The sequence below is a fragment of the Leptopilina boulardi genome, unplaced genomic scaffold, assembly GCF_019393585.1.
Source record: "Leptopilina boulardi isolate dan_hultmark-lab unplaced genomic scaffold, ZJU_Lbou_2.1 LbouV2_103, whole genome shotgun sequence".
In the NCBI taxonomy this organism is placed as follows: domain Eukaryota; kingdom Metazoa; phylum Arthropoda; class Insecta; order Hymenoptera; family Figitidae; genus Leptopilina; species Leptopilina boulardi.
This window is the reverse complement of record NW_026137645.1, coordinates 591,541-613,803: the sequence shown is the minus strand read 5'-3', so window position 1 is coordinate 613,803 and position 22,263 is coordinate 591,541. Positions and strand designations below refer to the sequence as shown.

General features: G+C 21.6%; 3 protein-coding genes across 5 annotated transcripts in view; 1 reads left to right on the top strand and 2 right to left on the bottom strand.

Annotated features, from left to right (window-relative positions):
* LOC127276797 (diacylglycerol lipase-beta-like) overlaps positions 1-13,723 on the top strand; it is a 36,090-nt gene extending 22,367 nt beyond the window's left edge. For 2 of the 3 annotated variants that reach the window (XM_051297464.1, XM_051297458.1), the window contains exons 2-14: positions 1,280-1,378; positions 4,219-4,431; positions 5,193-5,515; positions 7,325-7,468; positions 8,083-8,251; positions 8,664-8,787; positions 9,033-9,176; positions 9,382-9,493; positions 9,694-9,786; positions 10,064-10,218; positions 10,950-11,096; positions 12,363-12,481; positions 12,992-13,723. In XM_051297464.1, coding sequence (XP_051153421.1) covers positions 1,284-1,378; positions 4,219-4,431; positions 5,193-5,515; positions 7,325-7,468; positions 8,083-8,251; positions 8,664-8,787; positions 9,033-9,176; positions 9,382-9,493; positions 9,694-9,786; positions 10,064-10,218; positions 10,950-11,096; positions 12,363-12,481; positions 12,992-13,169 — 2,016 coding nt within the window. In that variant the 5' untranslated portion in view covers positions 1,280-1,283 and the 3' untranslated portion in view covers positions 13,170-13,723. The remainder of the gene's footprint in view (positions 1-1,279; positions 1,379-4,218; positions 4,432-5,192; positions 5,516-7,324; positions 7,469-8,082; positions 8,252-8,663; positions 8,788-9,032; positions 9,177-9,381; positions 9,494-9,693; positions 9,787-10,063; positions 10,219-10,949; positions 11,097-12,362; positions 12,482-12,991) is intronic. The other variant, XM_051297453.1, reaches the window with a different exon arrangement.
* A 281-nt stretch (positions 13,724-14,004) lies between these two features.
* Positions 14,005-20,246, bottom strand: LOC127276813 (RNA polymerase I-specific transcription initiation factor RRN3). Its single transcript, XM_051297477.1, has 8 exons — positions 20,066-20,246; positions 19,540-19,743; positions 18,785-19,004; positions 18,150-18,258; positions 17,878-18,030; positions 15,777-16,303; positions 15,409-15,576; positions 14,005-14,494 (listed from the first exon to the last, which is right to left on the bottom strand). The coding sequence occupies exons 2-8, from the start codon at positions 19,741-19,743 to the stop codon at positions 14,061-14,063; spliced, it is 1,815 nt and encodes a 604-aa protein (XP_051153434.1). The 5' UTR covers positions 20,066-20,246; the 3' UTR covers positions 14,005-14,060.
* A 114-nt stretch (positions 20,247-20,360) lies between these two features.
* LOC127276823 (uncharacterized) lies at positions 20,361-21,864 on the bottom strand. Its single transcript, XM_051297489.1, has 4 exons — positions 21,668-21,864; positions 21,145-21,270; positions 20,849-20,946; positions 20,361-20,645 (listed from the first exon to the last, which is right to left on the bottom strand). The coding sequence occupies exons 1-4, from the start codon at positions 21,723-21,725 to the stop codon at positions 20,445-20,447; spliced, it is 483 nt and encodes a 160-aa protein (XP_051153446.1). The 5' UTR covers positions 21,726-21,864; the 3' UTR covers positions 20,361-20,444.
* Positions 21,865-22,263: the final 399 nt, after the last annotated feature.

Genomic DNA, 22,263 nt, shown 5'->3' with positions numbered 1-22,263 from the left:
TTTTTTTTCTATTATATATTATAAATGATTTTTAATTTTTTTTATTATTCCTTTCTTTGAAATATTTCATAGTCATTTTTACGAAATGTGTGAAAATATTTTTAGACAATTAAAAAATTGTTCTTGAAATAAATATTTTATAATCACTTTAATTATCTCTTTAATTATATGTACATATATATATAGTTACCATAAATGTAAAAACAAACTAGGTATATTATAATGTGTGCAGGAATAATAAAGTGATCCAGTTTTATTTGTATAAGTAAATTACTGTATGAACATTTCTCTCTATATGAATTTTTATTAAGTAGAACACGTCCACATTTTTCAAGGAGAAAAAAAGAGTAAAAATTACTTTTAACTCATAAAATTAGTCAATAACTTTTACTTTAAAATTCACACTCTCAAAATGTAACAACTAAAATTCTGTTAAAATTTCTAAAATGATGATTTTAAAAAAATGTTTGTTTTAATATATTGTATAATATATAATAACGTAAAATTATATTTTTTAAATTATAGAAAAACGTATAAATTAAAATTGTCTAACAAAAATATATTGAGTAAAAAGTATTTTTTTTAAAATGATTTTGTAGAACGATTTAAAAAAACAAAATAAATAAAATTTTGTAATTTATTGTCAAATAATGCATAATTAAGAAACATTTTTCTTTTTTTTTTTTTCTTTTAAGAAAACTGTAACTGTAAATTCATATTTTTTGCATGAAAAATAATTTGCTGAAATAGCTTCACGTGTGTGCGAAATTGCATGTGAATCAATCTTACATTTCCGGTTAATAATGTTTTAAATTGATTACGAAGTAATTTTTTTTATTTGAATTTTTAAGACAGAATTATGGGCATGTAAATAACGAGAAACTTTATTTTTACAGTAACAGAAAATCGTTGATCTTATTATAAAGATTATTGTCAATATTTATCATTAATAAGAACTAGTTTTTTAATAAACAAAACTAATTAAACTGTTTACAAACATTTTTATAATTTTTTTTTTTATTAATTCTATTTCTATTAATATATTTTTTTTTTATTTTTTAGAAAGATACACAAAATTTTCAGGAATAAAATTTAAAAAAAATTATTTACTAAAAAATATATAATTTTTTTTATTAATTCTATTTCTATTAATATATTTTTTTTTATTTTTTAGAAAGATACACAAAATTTTCAGGAATAAAATTTAAAAAAAAATATTTACTAAAAAATATATTATTATTGTTATTATTATTATTAATTTTTTTCTTATTTTTTAAAGGAAGATGCCGGCGTTAATGCTGTTTGGAAGGAAGTGGCTCGCTGCTACTGATGATCTAGTATATCCGGGATTATTCGAAATCTTCATTCGCATTGTTTGGTGAGTATTGAATATTTTTTCCTCAGTCATAAATTTCCATTAAAAAATTGAAAAAAAAAAAAAGTAAAGAAAAATCTCTCAAGGTTTAAGGTATCAAATGATATCAAGGATATTAAGAGCACGTTAACATCAAAATAAATTTTATGAGTTAGTGTGTCTTCAAACCGGTTTCTTTGCTGCGGGATAAAAGGCCAAGAGCAAAGATAAAACTCAATTTCTATGTTGATTTGCATTTGTATGTCATTAATGTTTCTCATTACAATGGCATTTTTTTATAATTAACCTTCGTTACTTATATAGTGTTATTATTGTAACAATATCCATAAACAAAATCATCGACATAACTTTTACGAAATTAAAACATTTCTTTTTTTTTTCTTTTAATTGATGTACTATAAAAATATTTCATTTTTTTTTTTTTAAATAACAAATTTTTCAAATTCAAGTTTCCTTTCATGTATATCAGAAAATATTTTCTTATTATAAGGAATATGACAATTATTATTGTATATAGAAGAAAATTGAAAAAAAAGAATTTTTTATTAGCTGTGAGTTGTAGACAATGAAAAAATAAAAAGAATGATTGAATATAAATTTCATCAAACGCACGCATATTTTTATTTTATAGCGAAAAAAAACTGTTTTTATATACGTATGTAGGTGCGCCTATAAAAATAATTTGTATTTTGTTTTCTTTTTTTTTTTTTTTATTCTTAATACGTCTTTAAAATAGATTTTCATTATTATTTTGAAGTTGAAAATCCGGATTTTTACTTGAGTTATAGTTTTTTCTTCGAGTTAAATTTTGTTTAACAATTTTTTTTATTTCTTAAATATTTGTTTAAACATTTTTAAAATTTTAAATATAAAGTTGATAAATTTTATTTGACTAAAGTAAATAAAATGAAATTTAATTTCGCTTTAACTTTTTCGACTTTTTTTTTACATTTTTTTACAAAATTTTTAAACAAAATACGTTTTTTTTTTAGTATACAATGCAGATCTTCTTCAGATCTTCTTTATTGCAATTATTTAACAAATTTTTAACTAAAATTCTTCACTAAATTAATTAATTTTAATAATTTTAATGAAATTCTTTACAAATTCAATTTTCTTAAACTATTTTTCAAAATTAAAATTTTTATAAAATTTAATAATTTGTTTATAATTTAAAAAAAAAACTATCAAATAAAGTTACCAAAAATTTCTAATTTAAAATCATTTGAAATTGAATTTTTCCAAAAATTTCAATTATCTAAAAGCATTTTTTAATTAAAAACTTTTGGAATTCCATTTTTTATGTGATTTCTAAATAAATTCTTCATTAACAGAAATCACTAGAAATTTTTCTTGTTATAATTATTTTCTTAAATTTAAAACACAATCTTTTGAAATTCAATTATTTTCAAAAATTTCAATTTAAAAGTTTCTAAAATTTAATTATTTCTAAAATTTTCCATCTAAAATTTTTGGAAATTTAATAATTTCAATTATAACTCTCCTAAAATTCAATTGTTTTTAATGATTTTTATAATATTCTTCGAAAATTCAACTATCTGAAACCATTTTTCACTTAAAAAGTTTTTTAAATTATTGTATTTTTGTCTGTAATTTCTAATAAATTTTTTAATAACAGAAATCATCAAAAATTTTAAATTAAAAATCACTTAAAGTTTAGTTAATTTTAAAAATCTAAATTGTAAATCTTTGAAAATTCAATAACTTTTAAAAAATGAATAAATTATAAAAATGGAACTTTAAGAATTTTTTTTTAGAAATTTGTCCTACTTAAATAAAATTTTTAAAATTTGTCTTACAATTAGTTCGATTGTGAAATATTTGAAATAAATTTTTTTGATAATATTTTTATAGAATTATTCTCATTACAGAATTAATAAAATGAATTTAATATCTAATAACATTAGTTATTTAATGTAAAATATTCATTAACCAATTAAATTTTGTTAAAAAATTTCGAAATTTCCCTTCAATTTTATTTTGAAAAAACTTATTTATTTAGCAGAATTATCATTAAATAGAATTTTTAATAATTCTAATTTTTAAATTCCAGAATTTCCATTTCACCTATTCTTCATTTGTTCGAATTTTTTTCCGCACGAATTGTTAGTCGATATAGAATTCTTATAACGAAAAAGCGAAATTACAAATAACCGAATAAATAATCAACAGAAAGATTTCGGCGCTAATTTTAAAATTAACCATTTAAAAATTATTTTTTAAAAATATAATTTATTCATTTTAAAATTAGCACCAAAATATTTCTGTCGATTTTTTATTTGGTCACTTGCAATTTCAAACAAAATGAAAAATCGTCATTTTAAGTATATTCTACCAAATAAAAATTTATGCAAATAAAAATTTAATTCCGTAAATTGAAAATTCTAACATTAAAAAATTTGATTTCTGTTGAATATAGGAATTCTGCTAAATAAAATTAATATTCGATTAAATTAGAATTTTTTAAAATAAAAAGTTGAGTAAAGAGAAGAAAAAATAGTAAAATTTTGTCAAATGAAAATTCGATACCTAAAAATTTTGTTAAGTAAACATTTTGTTTAAAATAGAATATTCTGTCAAATGCTATTTCGAAAAATGAAATTTTTTTTAAAAAATAATTTTATATAATAAAATTGGTTTGAAATAAAAAATTTTAACTAATGATTTTTATGGGTAATTTTATGCTCCGTGTTCCATTTTATTCTTATTTTAAAGTGTAAATTTATTTTTTCCTAAGAATGAAAAAAAAATTTGCAATAATTATTTTTTATTACACTTATAATAAATATATTATTATTTTTGTTCTTTCAATTTGTTTTCAGGCTTGTGTTAATTGGAATCGCATGTTTAAAATATTATGGTGAAACATGGAAATGTCAATCAGGAGGAGGTTTAGTCAGAGTTTATTTAGTTGGAGAAATAGTCATGTTAGGAATCGTAACTATTTTAGTATGTTTTATAGTTAATCACAGTGCAAGAGGATCGATTACTGATACTTTTGCCCGTCGTTTTGTTCCACCTCTTCTAACAGTCAAGTAAGATAATAATTTTTTCTTAACAACAATTATTATTATTATTATTATTATTATCATTATTATTATTATTATTATTATTATTATTATTATTACTATTTAAAAAAATAATTATATTCATATAAGTTGTTTGTTTTAAATTTATATAAGTTCTTTTTGTATATAGTTAATTATAATAATCCTAATTAATTAATCTTAAGATTACTAATATATAGGTTAGAAATATATATATTTAAATTCCTATATATAATACCTTGGAAAAATGATTCACTATTTTTATAACATGTCTCATTATTTATTGATGTCTCAGGATTTCTGGAAAAAAAATTTTTAATTAGTCATGTACGGGAATATTTTATTTTTCTTTTTCAATTTTTCTGTGACGGGTGACATTCAACTGAAAAGCAATTTACTGTTTTATATGAGTTGTGATGAATAATAATTTCATGAATTTTTTTTTTTTATTGACTCAGTTTTAATTAAATAGTTCTACTAATTATTGTTATTGTTACTACATGCAAAAAAAGAACATTTTTTTGAATGTACAATTATTTTTTCAGTAATTCACTGTTTTTTTTTTTTTTTGAGTTACAAAAATTATTTATAAAATAAATAAAAATATTTTTAAAAAATTATATCGAATTAAATGAAATTATTATTGAAATTAAAATAAAATAATTAGATATTAGAAATGAAATATTTAATTTGATTTTAAAAAAAATGAATAATTTTTGCTAATTTTTAATTTTTAATTTTTTTTTTAGAATTCTATTGATACCCATTGAAATTGTATGGAATATTCTTGGTTCATTATGGGTGCTGAGTGAAAATATTCAATGTAATAATGATCATTACACCATAACTGTCGTGAAGGTCCTGATATTTTTCGACTGGGTGCTAATTGGCTTGGCGATACTTGGCTTGGCACTGGTCTTCGATCCACTTGGTACATTCGGGATGGAGGACAAGGTTCTTGAAGATGCAATTGAACATAAAAAAGTTTCCAGGATCTGGCTTCGACGATTCAAGTTTTTCTGGTGGATGCGAAGAGATGAAAGTGCCAACGAAACCTTTCAACATGTTGCTGGTGAGACATAGGTATATATAGAGGACAAAAAACAAAAAAAAAAAAAAAAAACAAAAATAATAATAACTCTCAACCAAAATTAGCAACTGTTACAGTATTATGTAAATTTTTCAGACAAATTTTACAAAAAAAAAAAAAAAGTGAAACTAAAAAAAATGCAGAATTCAAATAGTTCAGAATTTTTTTTTATATTTACCGAAATTTCTTTTTTTAACAAATTTCTTTTTTAAAAATATACATTTTATTTTATCAAATTTTTATTTTTAACACAATTTTTATTTAGTTGAATATTTATTTTAAGACAATTTTCATTTTACATAATTTTCATTTTACCTAATTTTCATTTTACAGAATTTTTATATTTAGCAAAATAATGTGTCAGAATTTATATATAATCAAATTTTTATTCATCAAATTCTATTCTAAATGAAAATTTAGTTTAAATAAAAATTTAAAAATTGTTAGAAATGATAATTTTACTAAATAAAAATTTTTGCAAAAAATGAAAATTTTTCTAAATGGAAATTTGGTTGAATAAAAAATTATATTAAATAGAAATTCTCTTATATGAAAATTTTACAAAAAGAAAATTTTTACAACGAATAATAATTCGGCTAAATAAAAATTGAATTAAAAGAAAATTTGATTAAATAACAATAATTTTGTTATATGAAAATTATTACACACAATAAAAATTTTATAAAATAATAATTTGGCTAAATAAAAATTCCATTGAAAGAAAAAATTTGATTAAATAATAATAATTTTATTATATGAAAATTATAGTTAATAAAAATTTACTAAATGATAATTCGACTAAATAAAAATTCTATTGAAAGAAAATTTTGCTTTATTAAAAATTTTGCTAAATGGAAATTTTTGTTAAATGAAAATTCCATTAAATAGCAATTTTATTATATGAAAATTATACTAAAGAAAAATTTTTACTATCATAATAATTCGGCTAGTAAAATTTAATTAAAAGAAAATTTGATTAAATAACAATTTTGTTATATGAAAATTTTACTAAATGATAATTCGGCTAAATAAAAATTCGATTGAAAAAAACTTGGCTTAAATTTAAATATTTTTTAAAAATAAAATTGTTATTTAATGTTAAATAATTTAATTTTTAAATATGTTAAAATAATATATAATTTTTCCAAAAAATATTGCTTCTTCAAAATAAAAAAAATTTAAGATTTTTTTTTTTTTTGAAATGCTTGAAATAAACCATTTCAAATCAACAGAATATTTATTTGAAAAGAAATGTAATATTTGAAATATTGAAAATAATCTTAGACTCATTGAGAAAAAAATTATTTAAATAAAATCGCATTTAAGAACTTATTCTGTATTAACATAATTGCGAAATTTTTCTTTACACATTGTGATAAGTTGCTACTGACACAAAACAATTGCGATTAATTAAATATTCATTTGTTCATTTCATAAAAGTAGATATCTACTTATACAAATGTCTAAAGACTCATCTTTTATGTGAAATTTTGACGCAATATGCAATTTTTAAATATAGAAAATTTATCCATTCAATTTATATATATATATATATAGATTTGATTTCTTCTCCATAGAGGAGATATTTTTTCTTAATTTACATTTTTATAATTTTTGATAATTATAATATAATAAAAATTATAAATTGTATCATTTTTTCTTCTATGTTTTATTATATAAAGCTAATAATAATATAAGGAAAAAAAAGGAAGAAATTAAAAATATACGATTTTCTTCCTACAATAAAAATGAATTTGTTGATATCGAAAAAAAATTGCATTTTTTTTACAGGTTTGATGAGTTCACTTTTTCGTGGTACTGATTTGGTCCCGTCGGACGTGTTGGCAGGATGTGTTCTTCTGAGAGTTCGCCAGAAACGCGAGACCCTCGAATTACGGAGACTTAACATTCTGGAGAGACCGAAATATACCTCGGGTATGCAAATTTTCACTTTCAGTTTCCTTAAAGAGATTAACACTCTTATGCGAAATATGCAAATATAGTGAGAAAATGAAGCATTATAATTTAAAAGATCAGGTCAGTTTTTTCTACTTTTGTTTTCTTCTTGTTTGAAAAAAAAATTTTTTTTTCCTTTTTTATTAGTTTTGTGTTTGTTATTTTTTTTTATCTTTTCTATTTCTTCTTAGTCATTTTTTTTGTTGTTGTATTTTTGTTATAATTTTTTTTTAGTTCTTTTTGTTTTCCTTTTGTATTTTCTGTTTCTTTTTAATTTTTTAGTGTTGTAATTTTTTAGAATTCTTTTTGTTTTTTTTTGTTTTTTTTGTGTTTTCTGCTTCTTTCGAATTTTTATTTTTTGCTGTTTATGTTAGAATTTTTTTTGATCTTTTTTATTGTTTTTAGTTTAGTATTGTTGTTGCTTATTTCGTTTTATTTACAGTGATAAACGGGCTTACAAAAGATCTTTTTATTTTCTATTTGTGTATCCAATTTTTTTTTTTTTTTTGGTTTTAAAAAATATTTTTATGGTTTAATTTTTAGTTTCTTTTTTGTTTATAATTTTTTTTTTTTTCAATAAAACCGTTTCGCAGATTCTCAAAGTATTTTTGCTGGTGCACCAAATTGGATGTCCTTAGAATGGGCACAACATTATATGCAATTATCAATTGCCTCCTATGGATGGCTTTTTGTTATCTATCAACACGCTTGCACTGGATGTTTTCGCTTAATTAAAGGCATGACATGTTGTGCATGTTTCAGGTAAAAAAAAAATCTCCTACTTTCCGGTGTATTTTTTTTAATGTTTATATCTTTTTTTAAAAAACTACAAAGATTGTACATTTGTTTTTATATTTATATATTTTTTTAAACAATTATCTAAAGAAAAGAATTTGCAAAATTGAAGTCAACAAAATAGTTAATTATTTATTTATTATAATTAACTATTATTATTTTTTTAACTAAATTAAAATACAAACAAAAATGTTACAGAAATTTTTTTTTTTTTCATTTGTACTATAATTTTATGCGACAATTTAATAAATATTTATATTTATATAACTGAATAGTCGCAAAATCTAAATGTTTTTTTTTTCTTATTTAGAATCTTAACATTAGTCGTTAATGTTGTTATAATCATATGTCAGTAAATTTCAAGTCTTACCTTTTATAGGAGAAAACGTAACATTATTGTAGAAGACAATTGTTGCTTATGCAATCTTTCTGGCATTAAATATCTTTCGAAATTGTCTGAAGATGATATCCTATTCGCATCCTTCAGAAATCATCTGTGTGAGGTAAGAATAAGAAATTTCTCTCTCCTTCTCCATAGCAAGTGAAATCTGATAAAAATAAAATAATATATTTTTTTAAAATAAAAAATCACAATATTTACAATTTATTATTTTAAATAATTTTATGTATATAAAAATATTTAATTCAATTAGAATAGAATTTAAAAAAACAAAACAAAATTATAATCAGGGCGATAAAATAGAATTATTATTTAAAGAAAAAATATGTATAATTATAATTTTATTAGATACCATTTTGTGTAATTGCTGATCATAAAACATCAAGTATTGTAATTGTTATTCGAGGATCATTATCATTAAGGGATGTAATTACCGATATTAATGCAGCTTCTGATACATTTGAAATTGAAGGTCTTCCTCCTGGTAGCATGGTGAGTTCAATAGCAAAAAAATATTTTACATATACCATTTTTAAATTTTAATGAAATTTAATTTTTTTTTTAAATTTTCAATCAATTTTTATTAATCTTTCACTGAAAATAAAATCTGTTAATAAGAATATTAATTTTGATTGATTTTGATGATAAATAATATAACACGCATAAATGTTAAATTAATTAATATTTTTCAATTCAGGCACACAAGGGTATGATAGTTGGTGCAAAAGTTCTTTTGAAACAACTTAATCAATACAAAATTTTAGAAAGTGCTTTTGAAAAATATCCTCATTATAATTTAACATTAACAGGTGAGAATTTAGACATTTTTTTTCTTGTATTATTATTTTTGATAAAATAAATAGGTAACAAAATAAAAAAAATTATGACTTGAGATAATATTTTTCAATTTTTTAAATTTTAGAATATTTTCATCACAATGATTTATTTTCATTTAAATTTTAAAGAAAAATTATAAAACAAATTTTAAAGAAACAATTTTCCATTTTAGGTCATAGTTTAGGAGCTGGTTTAGCTGTTTTATTAGGTTTACTCATCCGTCCAAAATATCCAGAGTTAAAAGTTTACGCATTTGCAACTCCAGGTAAAAAATTTATATCTATAGGGAAAGAAAAAAAAATATATGTATGTTAAAATTTTTAGTATTTCTCTTTAAATATGAATTTCAAATGGAGTAGGTGGAGAAAACTGTAAATTTTTTGTCAATTAGAAAATATTATAAAAAACATAGAATAATTCTTAAAAGTATGAAATGCTTAATAATAATTATAAACAATATTATTAGAATTTTTTCATCAATATTTAATTGAAAGGGGAATTTTCTTTTCTTTGTTTTTCAATTGACAATAATTATTTTTTAGCTGGATTATTAAGTAGGGAAGCTGCAAAAGTAACTGAAGAGTTTGTATTGACAATAGGCGTCGGTGACGATTTCATCATGAGATTGAGTGTCGACAGTACTGAAAATTTCAGAACTTCTTTACTTATTACACTACAAGCTTGTCAACTACCTAAGGTAATTATATTTTTCTTAATTTAAAATTCTTTTACTTTATAAAGAGGATTTTTTATTCCCACTAAAATTTCTGAGAAACCTCGTGTAACATAGAATTTGTATATCAAACAGAATTTTCATTTAGTCGAATTTATAAATACAGTGAAACCCACCTATATCGGAACCGCATTATTATTTTTTACATTTTCATTTTTCAAAAAATTTCTTTACCATCAGTCGGTAAGGTAGATTTCTGTATTTGTAATTTTTCCTTTTTAAAATAATTTACTATCAGTCGGTAAGTTAGATTTCTGTGTCGGTAAAATTTTATATTTTCATTTTCCTAAAAAAAACTACCATCAGTCGGTAAGGTAGGTTTCTGAATTTGTAATTTTTCATTTTTTAAAGTTTACCATCAGTCGGTAAGTTAGATTTCTGTGTCGGTAAATTTTTATATTTTCATTTTCCTAAGAAAATTACCATCAGTCGATAAGGTAAAGAATTAAAAAACGAGAATTTTGTCCTATGTTAGCATCTTTGTGAAAATAATTAAATTGTACTTAAGTATTTACAAAAAAACAATTGTGCGTTCGAATCAAAAAAGAGAAAACGTAGTTAATTGACTAGAAATTTCCAAAAATTTAATAAATTAACCGACATTATTATTGCCTTTTTATTTATGAAATTTTTATTTAGTCAAATTTTTAATGTCAGAATTTTTGTTTCATCAAATTTTTAATATTTTATTTTAGTATCGAGTTGTACTGAATGGATTTGGATACATGTTGTTTGGGGTTCCTGATCGTGATCTCAACAGGACATGGAGGAATGGCAATACAATTAATTCTATTCCAGGACAATTACCCTTATTAGTTGAAGCTGATTCAGCAAGGCAAAGAGTAAGAGAAAATAGAACTTTACTAAATAATTTTTATTGTTTCCTTTTATCATCAGTCTACAATATAAATTTTTGTAAGTCCGTAATTTTTTATATATGTACTTTACCATCAGTGGGTAACGTAGAATTCGGCAAGTGAGTAATTTCTTTTTATATATTTTTGTTTTTCTATTTTCACTATCAGTCGGCAATATAAAATTCTGTAAGTGAGTAATTTTTTACATTTTTCTTTTTCCTTTTTTACCATCAGTCAACAATGTCGATTTCTGCAAGTGATATTTTTCATTTTACCATCCGTCGACAATATAGATTCCTGTTGGTCGGTAATTTTTTTATTTTCTTGTTTTACTTTCAGTCGGTAACATAGATTCCTATATTTTTTCCGTTTTCTTATTTACAATCATTAGATATATTTTTGTCTGTTTAATTTTCTTCTCTACCCTCAGTCGGTAACGTAGATTTCTACATTGCCAATAGTTGCCCTTAAAAATTAATTTTGTTAAGAGAAATTTCAAAAGTTACAAACCACTTCTTCCTATCTTTTTTTATTAAAAATTGTTTTCTTTCAATAGGAAAAACAAACAAAAACAAAGAATTAATGTAAAAAAATATTTTTAATACCATTTTAAAAAAATACCATTTTATTTTTAAATAAATTACTAATTTTCCAAAAATAAAAATTACATAGATGGTTAAAAAATTAACAAGATGGTTAAAAATTTTGCAAAAAAAATATAAAAAATTACCGATCTAGAAATTTACCTTACCGACTGATAGTAAAGAAATATTTTTTGGAAAATGTTAATATAAAAATTATCGACATAAATATCTACCTTGCCGACTGATGGTAAAACAGCTTTGAAAAAGTTGGTAAATTAAAAAATTGTTTACCATCAGTCGGTAATGTAGATTTCTACGTCGGTAATTTTTATATTTTCATTTTTCAAAAATTTCTTTACCATCAGTCGGTAAGATAAATGTCTATGTTGGTAATTTTTTCAATTGTTCATTTTTTAAAAAAAACCTGTTTTACCATCAGTCGACAAGGTTGATTTCTATGTTGGTAATTTTATATTTTCATTTATCAAATAACTGTTTTACCATCAGTCGGTAAGATAGATTTTTGTGTCGGTATTTTTAATATTTTCAGTTTTCAAAAATTTTTACATTCTTGTCCCTTGAAATACGATATACTTTAGTTTCCCTGTAATTAACTTAATTTAAAATTATTTATTTTGCGAAAGTTGAAAATTTCTTTGTCTTTTAGGAAACAAGAATTTTCGAACGAGATCTTTCGAGGAGAAGATTTTCAAAAGTTCGACTATTCACTGCAGGACGAATTCTACATATTGTAAGATGTAAAAATCCCTCTACAGATAAAAAAAAGTAAATATATTATTTAAAGTATTAATTAGAATAAAAAAGGTTAATTGTTATTAAATCAATTTAAATTTAATTACAATTAATTTACAAATAATAATTAAGTTCACTGAATAGCTAGTAATATTAATTTATCAGATTGAACGAAAATTATCGAATTATTTATAATTTTAAAGAAATATAATGTCATAAAAATGAGTAAAAAAAATAGAATAACAGTAATGAATAAATTTTATTTAATGGTCATTTATCATAAATATGACTATTTATCAAAAATTAATTTTTAAATACACTGAATTCCTGTTTTAAATTTTTAACTTCTTTAATATTGAAAGAATATTTATTTTCCTTTAATATTAAAGAATTGAATATGTATTACAAAAAAATAAGTTTTGTCACTTTTAAATCAGTAGGTACTTAAAAATGTCTACAATAATAATTATACTAATAACAAATTTTAACTAACAAGTGTTTATAAATAATGAAATATTTTTTTTTTAAATTTCGATTTTCCAGAAAGAAAAATAATAAAGATCGAAAATACGAAATGCGCTGGGCACAAGCCGAAGATTTTATGGAAATGTCAGTAATGCCACGAATGCTTCTCGATCATTTGCCAGAAAATTTGGAACTAGCTTTGGCAACTTTAATTAAACAACAAGATGAAACGCCAGTGTATCTCGATTCATTATAGCCGAAGGAGAAACGTATCATATTTCATTTAAAAAAAATTAAATCCTTACTCCAAGTCATCAAAATTTCAAGTAATTATATTACAATCAGAAAAAAAAATTACGGTATTGAAAAAAAAACATTCGTGCAACAAAACTTTTTTATTGATATTTTGTTTTCACGAATAAATTTGATTTTTTCAAATTTTTTTGATCCTTCAACTAATTTTTTTTTATATTTCAATAAGAAAATTTTGTTGCCTACACAACAAAAAAGAGACTTAAATATTATAATTATGAAACAAATTTTTGTTTTCTATCAAAGCAAAATTCCAGTTGCTCTTTATTTGAGCAGTGATTTATGAAAAAAAAAAAAAGAAAAAAAATAGTCCATATTTTGATAAATGAAAACTATGCTTTGATGTAAGAATTATCGCGAGGCTTGTTCCACTTCATTTTTATACACATTAATTTATGTAAATAAATAGTATTTAGTTTGTAATACGAATATTAAAACAAAATTTGATACATAAAAAAGTAGTTTTGTTAAAATAGAATTAAAAAAAAAAGAGGCGAATGATTATTTCTCAAAAATTACATCAAATATTTATTTATTATAATGAATTTTAAATTCATTAACATTAAATAAATATTAAATTACATTACTATTAATAATTATCATTTATAATAATAAATAAATATATCATATTCGAAAAATCATAGTAAATTTATAATTTAATTAATTTAAAATCATATAATATTCAATGATAAATAATCATTCGCTTTAATAAAAAAAAACCCTTTATATAAAAAAAATTGAATTTCTTTTTTCTTCGCAAAAAAAGAAACTATAATATATAATTTTTTTCTTTCTTTTTTTTTTATTCTGAAAAATTGAAAATCAGTTCTACATATTACGTATGTACAAAACCTGGTGATGTACCGTAAGAAAATTTTTCCAAATAACTATGTGAATTTGTATCAGGTGAAAATGATTCGTCAATAAAATCATCGTCGTCTTCGTATTGATTATTTTTTGGACTCTCAACATTTAATGTCATACATTGACTATTATAATAGAGATGACATATTCTTTGTTCACTTCTTTGCAATAGATATGGATCAAATGGAAAAAATGGATCAAGTGTTATTGTCGTTAAAGCTTTCATATTATAAACAGGAAGATTACTTCTCGAATTATGTTCAATAACTGTATAACAATAGGCCAATTGATATTTTCTTGTTACAGCTGCAAAATTTTGAACAACAGCCGATTGACACACTTTCAATGGATTTAATCGACAGCTGACAATTTTATTTAAATTCAGTCCTTGTAAAAATAGTAAATCTGAAGTAAAAAAAAAACAGTTTATTATTATTCCAAATTAAATTTTACTTCTCATTTTAATAAGAAATAAAATGAAAACAAGAAATTTTACTCTTTTTAAAGTATGTCAATAAGATTGGATTTTGTTCGTAATGTTTAAATAAATACATATACAGGCCTCGGATTGACTTTAAGGCGGAAAAAAAGTTCGTTTAGTCGATTTCCATTCCAAAAAAGTCGATTTTTTTTATTGATTCCTCAATTTTTATTTTAAGTAGGAAAAATTTCTATAAAAAAATTTCTGAAAACAATTCAATTTTAAAGTTTTCATTTGAAAATTTTTTAAATAATTGAATTTTTAAAGAAATATTAAAATTATTAAAAATAATTGAACTTTGAAAGATAGTTAAAAATTTTAGAAATAATTTAATTTTTCGAAAGATTTTGTTAAATTTCAGATAATAATTAAATTTTACAGAATTGAAAATAATTGAACATTAAGTAATTTTAAATTGGAATTTTTTTGTGATTTTTGTTGCTGAAAAATGTATTATAAATTGCAGACAAAAATTGAATTTAAAAATTTTTTAATTAAAAATGCTTTCACACAATTGAATTTTCGAAGAATATTATAAAAATCATTTAAAATAATTATATTTCGGAAGAGAAATTTTTAAATTTCTGAAAATTTTAGATTTAGAAATAATTAATTTAGAGAAAAAATTTTGTTGAATAATTGAAATAAAGAAGATTATTATTAAAATAAGTCGAAAAAAGTCGTATAATCCGAGGCCTGTATGTAAAATACAAAATAAAATTACAAGTTAAGGTAAGAGATTTTTTTAAATAAAAAAAAAAATTACTGACAATACAATTTAGAGCAAATTAATAATAATAAATTAAATTCAAAAAAATAGTGAAAATTATTTGCTTACTTTTTTTGCCGTTCATAATTTCCTTGTGACGGAAAGCGAGTAAATAAAATAATCCTTGGCAAATGGAGTAAAAAACAATGTGAACACGAATATCATTATTAACGCATTCAAAACTGTCTTGCGAATAAATGTAACTGTGGATCCAATTCGCCATATCAGCCAAGATACCTTGCAAAATAAAAATAAATAAATTAATTAAATTAATTTGAAATTAAAATAGCCAAAAATAATAATTTTGAATATAATTAAAAAACTTTATTTCTATAAAAAAAAGATAAACGTATGCATATTATGTAATTAAAAGTAAATTAGACAGAAAAGAAAAATAATGCAAATCAAAATTTAAAACATGGAAAATTTCACCATACCTTGAAGTAAATTCAATGGAATAAATGTGGCTCGTGCGAGTAAACCAACAACATAGGCAACAGATTGTTGTCGTAAAAAATGTGGCACATTTGGATTAGAGATTTTTTGCCAAAGAAATTTAACAAAAGCTTCGACAACCGCCGATTTGAAGCTACACAAATAAAAGAGAAGATATTGAACATGATGTCCACTAAAGGGCAAAATTAATTCCTCAAAAATATTCAATAGATCATTGTACATTGTTTTCATGAGTTCAATGTCTAATTTTCCATCCACATAACATGAATCATGTATAAAGGCAAACATTTGTTCCATACAAACGTCAAGAGTTCGTGCAATTGGATGTTTTGTTTCTTTTTTTGTCTTTTCAACTGACAATTTCTCATCTTGATTAACTTCTAAATTAAATATTGCACCATCAATATCCTCTTCCATTTTCTCGTCATCCTCCTCGTCATCATCATCATCATCATCCTCGTATGAGTGAATATCTGAGGGCGAAGCATTTGCGTCCAATTCTACTAATCTGAAACAATAATCATGAAATCAAAAATTGTTTTTCGTTTTTAAAAATTTTATTTCTATATTATATATCTGAAACTTTGTAATTTTTATGTTCCTCTAAATATTTTGTTAATTATGTATAATAAATTTTTAATTGATTTTTGTTGGAGATATTAATTTTTAATGCGAGCTATCGTGAGGCGCATTATTATCTCATAATAATTTTTAAATTAGCATTTCACCTTATTTTTTTAAACGAATTTTTACTTTACAGAATTTTTTATGTAAAGTATTTTTATTTAGAAATATTTTTATTTTACAAAATTCCTCTTTACACAAATTTTTATTTGACAGCATTTTATTTTAAGCAAATTTTAAATTTATCGAAATTCTCATTTAATTGAATTTAATGTGATTCGAATTTTTTAAATGCCAAAATTTTCAATTAATCGAATATTAGTTTTCTCGAATTTTTATTTGTATGAATTTTAGTTTGATAGTAGTATCTAAATAAAAATCTAAATAATTTTTGTTTGATATAATATTGCTTATAAAATGGATACTGTTACAGGCCTAGGATCGACTTTAAAGCGCAAAAAAGTCGATTTTTTTATTTTAATTGAATTTAAATAGTTAATAAGTATTTTACTTTAAATAATTAATGTTATTAGATATTAAATCAATTTTATTAATTCCTTGATAAGAATATTATCAAATAATTTTAGATAACATGTTTTAAAAGTAATTGAATTTTTAAAGATTTACAATTCATATTTTTTAAATTAATTGAACTTCAAGTGATTTTTAATTGAAATTTTTGATGATTTCTGTTGATGAAGAATTTATTAGAAATTACAGACAAAAATAATTGAATTTCAAAAGTTTTTTTAATTGAAAAATGCTTTCAAATAATTGAATTTTTGAAGAATATTATAAAAATCATTTTGAAATCATTAAATTTTTGGAAGAGTTACAGTTGACATTTTTAGAAATTCAATTCAATTAAATAGGAATATTATCAAGAAAATTTATTTCGAATATTTCAAAATCGAAGACGTAAATTTTTAAAATTTTAATTAAGTAGAACAAATTTGTTTAAAAAAAAAATTTTGACAACAATAATAATTCAATTTTAGAGTTTTTATTTAAAACTTTTTTAAATAATTGAATTTTTAAAGAAATATTAAAATTATTTAAAATAATAAAATCGAACTTTGGAAGAGTTATAGTTGAAATTTTTAGAAATAATTAAATTTCACAAGATTTTGTGTCAATTATTAAAATTTTAGGGAATTGAAAATAATTTTAGATAACATTTTTTAAAAGCAATTGAATTTTCAAAGATTTACAATAATTAGATTTTTGAAATTAATAGAACATCAAGTGGCTTTGAATTAAAATGTTTACGGTATTTTTCGTTGATGAAGAATTTATTAGAAATTACAGACAAAAATTGAATTTCAAAAATTTTTTTTTAATTGAAAAATGCTTTCAAATAATTGAATTTTTGAAGAATATTATAAAAATCATACGAAAAAGTCGTATAATCCGAGGCCTGCAATTTCAATTAATTGCTAATTAATTTAAAACACATACCTGTTTACTATCAAATGCATTATTGCTCGTCTCATTTGTGGTGCATATTCAGTAATTTGAAGTAAAGCGTAAACATATAATTCGTGTGAATGTGTTCCAAGGGACATGTGAGGATACGTTGACATTAATGACTGCATTAAAACATCGTGGCACCTTAAAAACACAAACAAACAAACGAAAAATGAACAAAAAATAAATAAATTTTACAATTAAAATAATTAAAATTATTTATAAAATTATTATTTAAAAAAATAAAGAAAAATGAGACTTACATGGGAATAACATGTAGACATCGTTGAAGAATATCATGAACATGATTTAATCTCTGTAAATCTTCTGACCTTGGTTTTCCATTTTCCCATTCAGGATCCGAAGAATTCACTATAAAAAAAAAAAAAATCCAAAAATATAATTATTGTAATTTATCAGGGTGTCTAATAAAAATCTGAATTAAAATTCCAGGACTTTCCAGGACAAATTTCTTATTTTTCCAGGACATTAAATTGGATGACCTTAACGAATAAAATAATTTTTATTTTAACTATTGTTGTCAAAAATTTAATTAAAAAAACAATTTTAATAAATATTGCAGATACATTAGAAAAACATTACATTACGTAATTTAAGTAAATTTTCATTTTACTTATTTAATTAATTTGTTTAACTTGATGACTTCATTATCAAGAAGTTCTACTTCTTCTTTGGCAGTTAGTAAAAGTCGTCGCGCTATTTGAAGAAAATTATAAATTTTTAAAAATTTAAAAGCAAAATATAAAAAATTCAATAAGGACAAGAATTAAAATTCCAGGACATTCCAGGATATTTCCAGGACTTCCAGAACTAGTAGACACCCTGTTTATATTATTTTTTCAATGCATAAATATATTACTTTATTCTATCATTGTACCTGGTTTAAATTTTTGAATCAATTTTTCCATGACCAATTTTGAATGATATACGTGTGCCACCAAAAGTTCTTCTACAAATCTTTTGTAAGCTGTAGTTACTTCTAATGAACGATCCGTCCAAGAAATGTTAAGTAGTGCTTCAATTAATATCCTATGCCTTTCATTAAGCAAAGTTATACATTGTTGAACATCAGATAACAATGAAAGTAGTTCATTATTCTAAAAGAAAGAATATCATTTTCGTAAAATACAAAAAAATCAAATTTTAAACTAAATGGGGAACAACAAATTTATCCTATTTAAAAAAAAAAAAAAAAATTTCCAACAGTAAGTATAATTATAATTGACTTTTTCTTGTAAATTTGTCCAAATTTCTCTGAGAAAAAAAAATTTTCCCCAAATTGTGGCTAATCAAAATTATAAAAAAATTCCAATTATATTATGAGAAAATTATCTAAATTTCTAATTAAGAAAGAAAAACTTATTTATTAATTATTGATGACAAGACAAAAAAAAAATGAATGTTCAATAAATTACAAGACATTGCACAATATTGTAATAGATTTTAACTAATCAATACGCTTTTAAATAAATGTTAAAAGAAATTAAATTATCATTAAAACTGCAATTAAAATTAATTTTTTTTGCCAAATATTACAATAATCATAATACTTGAATAATTAAACAAAATTAATACATAAAAAAAAAAACTTTCAAACAAAGAAATTTTTATTTGTAAAATAAAAATACTTACGTTTAAATTTGAATCCCGTAATATACACACTAAATCTTTGTACATTTGACAATCGGTTCCATTTTCATAATTTAGAAGAACATTTCTAAGATCATCAGGGAGCTTGAAACGAATACGTTTTGGTTGATCGAGAAGTGATGATCTCGAGCCAGGTGTCTTCAAAATAGAAGCCACACTACTGATTCGCGACGAAACGATAGACATCTTCACAAAAATAGAAAAAAAAACTCTATTTAAACAATTAACACTGACATTTTTTAATTTTCTTTGTAATTTCCAACACCAAACGAAATAAATGAATAACAATCAATTTTTTTTTTTCAATAAAAAAATGATCTTTTTATATTTTATTGTTGTATTTAATTTAAAAAAAAACAAAGAAAAATGTTGTACAATTAAATTTATTAATATTTTAGGTATTTTAAAATGACATTAATAAATTAATGTTTATTTTAAAAGAAAAAATAAGGAACATCTGGATGTTTTGAAAAGTTAGGTTAGAAAATGAAACTTTTGTTTAACTTACCTTAAAATTATTAGTTAAAGTAATAAATAAATAATTTATATTTTATACAAAATTTGTTTTAATATTAAACAAGTTACTTTATCACTGTATTATAAGATTTTCTAGTGTAATTTCTCTTATTTTGAGAAAAAAACATAATCCACGTGCGCCGAAAGTGAGAAATATCACAAAAATTGTAGCTCCCTCTTTTCGTTCACATAGGAAGTAAACGAGTCACGATATGAACCGATTCTCGCTCGTGAAAGTTCGATATTGTGGAGGTAAATTTGAAAATTTTAATTCAATGATTAATAAAACTCATTTGTTTGTTTTTTTTTATTGTATCAGTTTTATTAGATGTAAAAATATTTTAATTTATTATTGTATATTCAATCGATTCCTATCGTTTATTATTGGAAGGGATTTGTTTTTCAATATAATAATTTTTCTTTACCCTTGGATTCCATAAAGTTGTGTTTATTGTGTACTCTGACTTTTTCGAATTAACATAAGTAGTTTTAATAATATGCATAGCACCTTCTATATCATTTCCAGTTGAGTACACTGTACATTTTACTGTTACTTGCTTACCACGGATTTTCTACAACAATTTTGTGATAAAAAATATAATTGAAACGGGAATTTCGAAAAAAATTTTCAAAAAAATAAATTAAAAGATAAAAATAAATACAAAGCAATTTAAATTGACATTTGTTTAACAATTTAAATAAAAAAAAAATGTAATTCTCAATATTAAAGAAAATAACAATAAATAGACACAACATAAGTTTGAATTAAAATTACCATGGAGTGAGAAAATGTTTTTGAATTTGATTTTACATCGTCTGGAGCATCTCCATTCTCTATTAATTCGGCTATTCTTAAAATTTCCTGTTGCTTGCCTGTTAATTAGACTTTTTTTTTTTAATATTCTCTAAATTTGAATTACTTAATAAATAACTAATTGTTCATAAAATCTTGGCTGACTTTTTTTGTTTCATCAATTGGTAAAAAAAAAATAACAAATTATGTCACACAAATTTTGTATTATACATAGAAAAATAATGTTTAGTTTAATATATTTTTAAATTTCATCTTACTTTGAGGTCCATTTAAGGTTTCATTTTTTTCTATATCTTCAGCTAATTTATAAGCTTTTTTTGTAATACCTTGTACATCTTTATTGGTTTTTGATATCAAATCATGAATAAAGCCAAAACTATTGCCTATAAAACATGTAAAGAAGTTATAATTTTTTTTTTTTAATTTAAACATATTTTGAATAATAAAAAAAAAATTTTGAATGAAAATTTTTTTTTTGCCCGAAACATTTTTTTTCGAAATCTATAAGAAAAATAAGAAAATACATATTTTTTATTTCTTTATTTGATAAAAATAAAGGAAGTTATGATTTTTTAAAATTTCAAAGAGACACTTTCGATTTTTAATTTTTATTTTTTTTGATGACGTTAAATTTCAAAAAACTTCCTTAATTTTTATTAAATAAAAAAATACGTATTTTCTTATTTTTCATCTTATAGATATCGAAAAAAAAATGTTTTGGACAAAAAAAAAATTTTGAATGAAAATTTCCCGTGTAATGCCCCATGTATAGTTTCATACCTGATTTTAAGCTGACAAAGAAGAAGGCAGAAAATAAAAGTAATCCCAAATTTTTCATGATAAATTATTTGCTAATATAATAATAATAACAAACAAAAAAAAAAAAAAAAAAAAAAAAAAAAAAAACACTTTTTGACACTTAAAATTTTTCTTATTGTTAACGATTAATTCACAGACTCTAGTAATTGACTAATGAATAAATTCATACGTATAGAACTTTATTTAAATAGATGCAGTCTTCAATCACTCTTTTTTGCTCTTACTCATTATTGATAAACGTAAATTTACAATTAAATAATCTTCTTAATTGCAGATTAACATATCAACAAAAAATAAAAGTCAATTTTCCTATTTAAAATAAATTAATTTAATTAAGGGAAAATTCTCTTTTTTTTTATCAAATTACCGCAATAATATATACCTAATAAAAAATAATTTAATAAAATATAAATAAATAATAATAAAAAAAAGTAAATGGGAAATTATAAATTAACTTATTTGTCAGGACCTGCAAATGATAAGATAAATAAGTTGAAAATTTATTTAATCTATTAAAATAACAAAATTTCCGTTCTTGTAAACTGGGAATTTTTACA